Genomic DNA, 9276 nt, shown 5'->3' with positions numbered 1-9276 from the left:
GAAAGTGTTCAACATCCTTAGCCATCAGGGAAATGCAAATCAAAACAACTCTGAGATACCATCTTACTCCTGTCAGAATGGCTAAAATCAAAAATACCAATGACAGTTTATGCTGGAGAGGATGCAGAGAAAGAGGAACACTCCTCCCCTGCTGGTGGGAGTGCCAACTTGTACAGCCACTTTGGAAATCAGTGTGGCGACTCCTCAAGAAAATGGGAATGAGTCTATCACAAGATCCAAGCAATTCCACTCTTAGGCATATACCCAAAAGAAGCACATTCATACAACAATGACATCTTTTCAACCATGTTCATAGCAGCATTATTCGTAATAGCCAGAAACTGGAAGCAGCCTAGATGTCCCTCAACTGAATAATGGATACAGAAAATGTGGTATCTTACACAATGGTGTACTACTCAGCAGAAAAAAAAACAATGGAATCTTGAAATTTGAGGAAAATGGATGGAACTCAAAGAAACCATTCTGAGTGAGGTAACCCAATCACAAAAAGACAAATATGATATGTACTCACTCATATGTGGACCTGCTTTATGATACATCGTGGTGACCGTGCTTGATCAGAGCTGTTTTTAATGATGTTGCTCAGAATGGTTTCCTTCCAGATGATGATTGAGAAGCTAATTTAAAAAAAAGAAAGGTGCCAGGTACCACAATAGTGACAGAACTGTGCTGTTTTTCTGGGATTTGTTTTTTACTTTTTTTAAAAGATGGAGAGTGCTGGATGTCTCTATAATTTTGTTCAAATGACTGCAGAACCTGGAAAAGCTGTTGCTGCTATTGATGCATAATATACTGCCATTATTGGTATATATATATATATATATATATATATATATATATATATATATAATTTGAATTTTTGGAAACTTTATCTGTGCTGTTAACTTTGGAAAAAAGTATCCCAGATTACCGTATTGATTTGGCATTATACAAAAATTTACAGCCATATTGGTCTAGAAATGTTGAACTTAATTTTTTCTATTTGTACAAAGGTAATGCACTGTATTAAATATGTAAGGTCTTAAAAAAAAGAAGGGATTTTGAGACCCCATACCTTGTGAAGGGATGCTCTCTTGACCTGGACACATGGGTTAGGGCCTAGACCTGGCCCAGGATGATGTGGAGACTTTGGGGAGCCCATTTTGAGGCCTGGAAAGTGGAGGAGGGATGGCTAGGGGAGGTGGGATGTTGGGGGAAGGGGAGGGAGAGGGAGAAGGGATTGACGTCTGAAACAAGCTTGTTCCTAATTTGAACTAATAAAATAAAATAAAAAAATGCAAACAAAAATTGTGATAAAGATGCTGAAGAGTAGCTCTTCACAGGTCCAATGAATTTATGAGCAATACAAATTGTACTTGGTGTATTTTTTTTCCTTTAATGGTCAGGGCAGGCACAAGGGTAGATGGGTGGACATAGGAGGAATAAGAATTGAATGTAATTGGGATGTGTTGTGTAAAATTCCCAAATAATTGATAAAAAAAAATCATGTTGGAAAAAATTACAGTTTCTGGAATCAGTTAGGTGATGGCATATTTCTTGAAACTAAGTTATTTTGTCTTCTAATTCTGTTATGACAACAAAAAAGACTTTAAAATTGTTTTCTGAGCAAGGTTACATACAGGCCCTTGGAATGTCTGGTGACAGAGCAGAAATCCAGTGGCAGATTTGGTCTAATGATCTGCTGCATTTTTAAGCAAGTCAAGCTGTATAATTTCCCATTTAATCAATTAAGTCAAATGAATGTTGTTCTTTCACTTTTCAATCTTGCCGGAAATGACTTATACATCCAATACTGATCATGAAAAGTAAAATTGATATTAAATGTTTATCCTGTGTATTACAGCAATGGCATGAACTGTCTACTTCATGTGTTAATATCTTCACCCTGCTCACTGATATTAGATGAGGAAGTAAGTAACTTAAAGACAGTCTACTGCCCGGTAACAGTGGTTGTCCTTAAAGAAATTATTGGTTATGATTTAACACAAGTATGGCTCTTTGCCCTTTAAACGTATTCTTTGATTAAACATTTAGCATTTGCTCACACTTCCTACCATTGGGATTCCAACACAGAATTCCCATGATGAATGGACTGAGGACTATTAGGACACCAGTATCACCAATTGGTCACACTGAGAACTTGTTTTGTGCTGTGGTGAGATAACTTCTTAGTTATGTTCCAAAAGTACTCACAGGAACCAGCAAAAAAAATTAAAACAACTGACATTATTGTTTACTAAAATACATTTTCTTCTTCATTTTTCTGATCAGGTAAGTAAGAAAAAAGAGAAGTGGGGGGTATTAAAGTGTCAAAAGGATAGGGTTTTCTCTCTCTCTTGCACATTCACCATTATTTATTAAATAACTTTTAAATGCCTAGTTTTCATAATGGAAACTATTTTGTTTCATGGTGTATAGAAAAAGACATATACTACTCAAGTAAATGATTTTATTGTGTCTGAAGGACACAATAAAAATTGTGTCTTGTATTTGTGTCTGAAGGACACAAAAATGTAATACATTAACAAGTGATTTTTTCTTTTACTCCTCATACTACTGCTGGGTTGCATACATCTTTCTTCTGTTATATTTATTCAAGGGACTCTTACAGAATGCTTTAGTTTCATTCTAGTCCAGGTTTTGCATTATGTGTCTCACAAAACAGGATAGCAACACAAATGTTACACTTAGGAACCACAGGTCTTATGCTTGCTGGATGAGACTATGTAGGAGCAGAGAATGAGTGTCATCATTTAACTTTATCAAGGAAGCCTCTACAACACAAATGCACCTTACTTTATAGCAATATGCAAATAGATGTGTCAGTTATTCTTCAATGCCTTTAAAGCCCCTATACATAGTTATAGGAAGATTATTAGAAAATGCACATTATTTTTCACAGAAGGATTAGCTTTTATATGGCAACAAAGTTTTCACTGGTAGGTCACAGAGGCATGTTGCAGAAGATTATGTTTTAAATAAAAACCAAATATATCATGTAAATTTTTTACATATGATTAAGCCCTGTTTTACATTGAACACACATTTAAAATGTTGACATTTATACTTATATTTCTCCGATTTTATCTTATACTTAGAAAAATTTTAAGGATGTGAATAATTAATTACATATTAATGGGTAATTCATGTTTTACTGATAATAAAATATTGAAAAGAAATCTTTTTACAAAAACTTCTAAAAGTATGTAAATAAGATTTTTGGACAATAATCTCTAAGAACATATTACACAATATCTTCATGAATTTTAGCAGAAATTAGAGGTAAAAGTTTTAAATGGGTCACCTAACAATGTTATAAACAGTTATTATTATAAGTATTCAAAGATGTTATACCAAATTTATAAAAGTACAGAGTTGAAAATATCTACTGTAGTTTTAACCTTTACTCAAAACAGATATGGTCAATATCAAAGATCCACCATAGAAATTAGAAAAGACAAAAATTGTGTATACCTTCAATTACAACATTTCAATTATTTTTTAATAGACACGATTATTGAAACAACAATGATTGATGATATAAAACAATTAGATAATAATACATTTTATATTTAGTTTGAAAACTGTTTCATCATTGCTGGAAAAATTGGTTTCTACATTGAATATGTAGAAATACTCAATGATATCAACAAACTTTAAAAGAAATACGCATTGAGATAACTGTAAGTACCAACAGAAAGACATAAATGAAAACAGAATTAATTCAGTGAAGTTTAAAGATTGAGACAAGTTACTTCATTGATAACAACTGAGAAATATCATAAGCTAATTTTTGCAAATAATACCCACAGTTTCCAAAGCTGATGTTTCCGTTTTTTGCTTCTTATTAAAGATACCAGGAGAAGCACATGGCGAGCTACAGTTATAATGTGAGTTCTGGCAACTTTTATGGACAGAGTTGAATCACAAGTGAATGAAGTACACGTCCCAAGGAAGAAATGAGGATATACATATATAGGAAAGAAATAATATAGCAAATCTCACATGGGCATGTCCGTATTTGTCTTCAAAAGTGCCTCTAATTGTCAACACACCCCAATTTCTCAAATATTTGCTTTAGACAGGGGACCCTGAATACAGTTCCTGGTATTTGCAGACTGGAATTTGGCAGATTCAGACTCTTGTTAAATCTTCTTGTCGTGTTTGTTATTGTGTAGGATTTGCTACCATCTGAAGTCTTCTTTATCAATGATTTTGTTAAAAAAACATGTATTCACACACTCACAAAATATCAATAACAAAGTCAGACTATCCCTTGGATAATTTTCTCTCTAATTTATTAAACTCAGTGTCTAACTGAGTACATGGTGGCAAGCAGGTGAGGAGGGACTAATTCTTGCTGTGAAATATCTAACATACTCTAATTGGCAATCTAGTTTGCAATTACAAAGGCATGAACAAAATAAAATGAAATATTGTGTTCCAATATTTCAAACTAGATTATCTATTCAATCTTCCATATATCTGAGTATTCATGTATGGTTATTGAATAATTGTATGCGCTGGAATTTGTGATTAAGTAATGTCTTTATGGACATGGAAAAAACAACCAACAAGAGAGTCAAATATCACTCACAAGTATCAGCAGTCTTATGATGGATGACTGTATAAAATGATGCCAGAACACAAAGGTCTGTGTCTAACACAGGCTGTGAAGGGAGAAGAAACTGTTCTGGCAAAGATGAGGCATGACTTTGACATGTGGATAGGAAAAAGTCTGCACAAATGCAGGCCTGCAGTGATTCAACCATAGCAAGCAATCTAGGAAATAAACAGGATTATTCAAGTGATTGAAGAAAATTGGGAAGCACTTTAAATTGTGAGAGAAATTTAAATGTTTGAACGGGAGCTAGTATGCATGGCATGAGGACTGTGAACTTAGCAAGTCACTGAAGTTATTAAAGAATGCTTACAAAAAAATCAAGTGACCCAGAAACTCTTGTCTTCTCTTATTATTTAAATCTCTCCATTCTTTTTCCCCCATGTCTCTCAATTTTTTATTCAGCTTTGGTAATATTTTTCCTTATTCTTCTTATTTAAACACTTTTGTTCTTTTAAAACCAGGGGATGTAAGACATCTCTTCAAAAACACATTTGCCATATCTATATCTGCAGATCTGCATATTTATTCTTTTGTAAGGGTTTTTTTCAAGGCCTTTACCTCACTTTTAAGTAAATTGCTCTTAAATTTCCTCACCTTCTGAAATTGTGACCATACTGAATAAACATTTTTTTCAGAATATTCATTTTAGGAGGTTAATAGAGTGCAAATGCATGATATATGTGATTTAAAATATAATTAGGGATCCAATCACTTTCTAAAATAAATATACAGTAACAAATTTTAATAAATATATATTTTAAGATCCATGCATTAAATAGCCAATATTTAAAAACAACTGAAGAAACTTGGCATACATATAGAGTGCTTTCTATCAGGCTTCAAGTTCAGCATTGAAAAAGAATGAATTTTTTATTTTGAATTATGACAATTTTTAAATGTGAAATGCTACTGGAGACCCTGGCATGTCACACTTGTCATTACTCACCTAATTGTCTTATTTGTCCAGTGTAAGTCCTGCTCTGTTCATCCCAATTGTTTTTAATATAATTCTTTCCACCCAGTGACCTTATGTTAGGACTTCCTAGCATTGTCTCTACAATGTTTCTTTTCAGCCATAATATCACATCATATCCTTAATACACAGGATGCCTACTTAGTCTTGTGCACCCTACAAGGCCTAAAAGCATTATTGATTCTGTAGTCATGGAACTGGTACTAGTTCATACTGATGATGTTGCAGTGGTAAGCTCAGAAGCCTGGCACGGTGCTGAGTGGCAACATGGAAAGCCAGTGGCACAGATCCAAGAGGGAGCTTGATGCTGAGCAATGCAGAGTGTTCAGTTCAGGCTTCATAAAGCATTGTTTATAAAGGGGGAAATATTTTAGAAAATTCCAAGAGTATATCAAAACATTACAAGGAAAAATAAAACAAAATTTAGGTGGGCACAATGAGATTGATCTTTGACTGTATTAGATATACTGAAAGAATAATTTATTATTATCAAGAAATAAGTAACCACTGGCCTAAAACCAGTAACCATTACTTCTGATTACTTTAAGTATTCTGGTGTTAATTTAAAAATTGTTTTCTGAGTTGGATTTATTTTCTTACAAATCAGAAAACATTATAATCATTTTTTCTTTTTTATTATTCTTTAACGTAGGATTTGCAGTTTTATGCACCTGAATATATTATGACTAATTTATTTTTTATTCAAGTTACATTTTTTAGAAGTAGTTGAGGACATATTGTTTACCCAATAGCATGATACTGGCATCTCTTTTAGAAAGTTTCATATAATGGAATATTAGTCTAAGACTACCTTGCTTTAGCTGATACATGAATTCATATTTTGAATTTCAGTGGAAAAGTGACTTTCCTCAGAGTTTCCCTTGTGACATATTCATTAATGCTCACAGTTTTCTACATACAAAATGGTATCAATTTACACACCTTTCATTACATGTGTTATGGGTTCACTTTATATACTAATTGATTATATTGACTTCCTAATTTGTACATGACCTTTATTTATTTACTATAAATTTCATTTTACCTATAGTTTAATATGTATTCTCTTACATTTATTTTAATATAAAGGCTTGTATAGAATATTTGAATATAGGAATGCAAGTGCTCCCATTCTTCCATAAACATTTTGACCATGGGTCCATAATTACTATGTTCCCTTTCACACAATTAAGTAAAAATTTGCATATTACATTTTAAAAACATTTTATTAACATAGCAATCAAACTCCTTGTAGTCACAAAAATCATTCTTCTCCCCCCACAAGTTTGTTAATTTGGACCATTTTATGAGAAATTTCCCCCTTTTTGATCATTTTGTATAGACACTGATATGCTTACAGCTGATCTTATATCCTTCCCATTACTTTAGTCATACTACAGCTATTAATCATTTCTTAAAGTGTTAACACAACTCCTTAAATTCAGCACCAATATGTGTAGACCTATTTGTTAACACACATGTAAAAATTTCATCTGAATCATAAAATTATCGATCACTTATTTGTTGCTAAGTTTTGGGTTACATTATGCTCCTGGGCATTTCTAAGTAATTCTCTCCCTATAATTAGCTCTCAATAACTCACTCATCTAATTTATTGATTCTTTATATCTTAAGCAGACTTTTCAGAATGGCATATGGTACAGCTTATGTTAATTTATCACCCAGCTCCTGATCCATATCCACATAACTTACTCATAATAGCCCACACAATGTTGTTACACATTTCATTTCTTACTTCACATCTAGACAGAACACTCTAGGAGACAGAGTCTGTGTTTATTGCCTGTTATGTAGTACCTGGCACAATGCACGGGTACATACAGTTCTCTGTGTTATCTGCCCAGTTATTGAACACTTGTTAAATGAATGAGCAAGTACATTTTCAAAAAAGTTTGCTATATGAAGGTGAAGTTTTTTCACTGATATCAGCTGTTGCTTAATTTAAATTTATTGTACATTCCTTTATAATTTTTATTTTTCCTGTTTATTTCAGGAACTATAACGACGGTTAATGAATGAAATAAATTACACAGCAGTGTCTGAGTTTGTGTTTCTGGGACTTTCAACATCTAGAACAATACAGCATTTCTTCCTTGCCTTCTCTATGGTGTTTTATGTAGTCATTGTGCTAGGAAACACCCTTGTTGTACTTACAGTGGCCCTTGAGCCACATTTACATTTCCCTATGTACTTTCTTTTGGGAAACCTCTCATTTATTGATTTATGTCTTTCCACCTTAACTGTTCCCAAAATGATTTCTGACCTGTACTCTGGGCACAATACCATTTCTTTCTGGGGATGTGTCTTCCAGATATTTGTCCTTCATGTCCTGGGGGGATCTGAGATGGTGCTCCTGATAGCCATGGCCTGGGACAGATATGTGGCCATTTGCAAGCCTCTCCACTACCTGAGCATCATGAGTCCACGGATGTGCCTTTTGCTTCTGTCTGGTTCTTGGGTTATTGGGTTCCTGCATTCAGTGGCCCAATTAGCTTTTGTAATTCATTTGAGTTTTTGTGGTTCTAATAAGATAGACAGTTTTTACTGTGATCTTCCTAGGTTTATCAAACTGGCCTGCAAGGACAACGACAGAATGGAGTTCATGGTTGCTGCCAACAGTGGCATTATTTCTATTGGCACTTTCTTATTATTGACTGTTTCCTACATTGTTATCCTGTGCACTGTGTGGAAGCATTCATCAGGTGACTTGTCCAAGGCCCTCTCTACACTTTCTGCTCACATCTCTGTGGTGGTTTTGTTCTTTGGACCATGTATCTTCGTGTACATGTGGCCATTTCCTACTGTACCAGTGGATAAGTTTCTTGCCATTCTGGACTTCATGATTACACCCATACTGAACCCTGCTATTTACACTCTGAGGAACAAAGACATGAAGGTGGCAATGAGGAGACTGAGTAATCAACTCCTGCATTTCAGGAAAATATCCTAAATAATTCCGAAGTATAAAAGTTACTTAGAGTGAGTTCAATACACCCAAATAGTAAATAACCTATGTAACTATTTTTCTTTTTGATATTTTAATTTAATGTAATCATCTCAAGACTTACCACTGATGCTTTAAACTACACAGATTCCAAATATTTATGGGTAAATAAAATCCATTTTATAGAATTCAACTACTTTTAAAAGATTAATTTATTTCTATTCTGTGTATAAGTGTTTTGCCAGTGTCTTGGACACTGTATTCATTGCATGCATTCAGTGCCTATGGATGCCAATATAGGGCATCAAATCCTCTGGAACTGGAGTTACTGATGGTTGTGAACCACTATGTGGAGCCTAGGTCTTTTACAACATATATGCCCTTAACTCTAGCCACAAAGAACAATTTATTTATTCACCAGTCAAAGTACACTTAACCATGAATTCACATAATGTATACTGGGATGAAACTTTCATAAACATGGGAATCCAAATATGTTTGTGGGTGTGTATATCATATATAAATTCAGAAAAGTGATAGTCGAATTATATGATATTTGTTAGTTTTCTGAGAAACCTCATTGATGTCTTCTATTATGGCTGTATTAATTAACATTCACTTCTCACCATTATCTCATCAAGATTATTTCTAGTGTTTCATTAGTGTATATTAATTGTGCATAATGATTAGTTC

At 33.6% G+C, this 9276-nt stretch overlaps 1 protein-coding gene across 1 annotated transcript; it reads left to right on the top strand.

The window, feature by feature from the left end:
• Nucleotides 1-7650: 7650 nt before the first annotated feature.
• Nucleotides 7651-8589, top strand: LOC100756192 (olfactory receptor 4F15). The gene has a single exon (XM_027421030.1). The coding sequence runs from the start codon at nt 7651-7653 to the stop codon at nt 8587-8589; it is 939 nt and encodes a 312-aa protein (XP_027276831.1).
• The last annotated feature ends 687 nt before the right edge of the window (nt 8590-9276 follow it).

This window comes from Cricetulus griseus, chromosome 6 (assembly GCF_003668045.3).
Source record: "Cricetulus griseus strain 17A/GY chromosome 6, alternate assembly CriGri-PICRH-1.0, whole genome shotgun sequence".
Classification (NCBI taxonomy): domain Eukaryota; kingdom Metazoa; phylum Chordata; class Mammalia; order Rodentia; family Cricetidae; genus Cricetulus; species Cricetulus griseus.
This window is presented reverse-complemented; position numbering and strand designations above follow the sequence as displayed.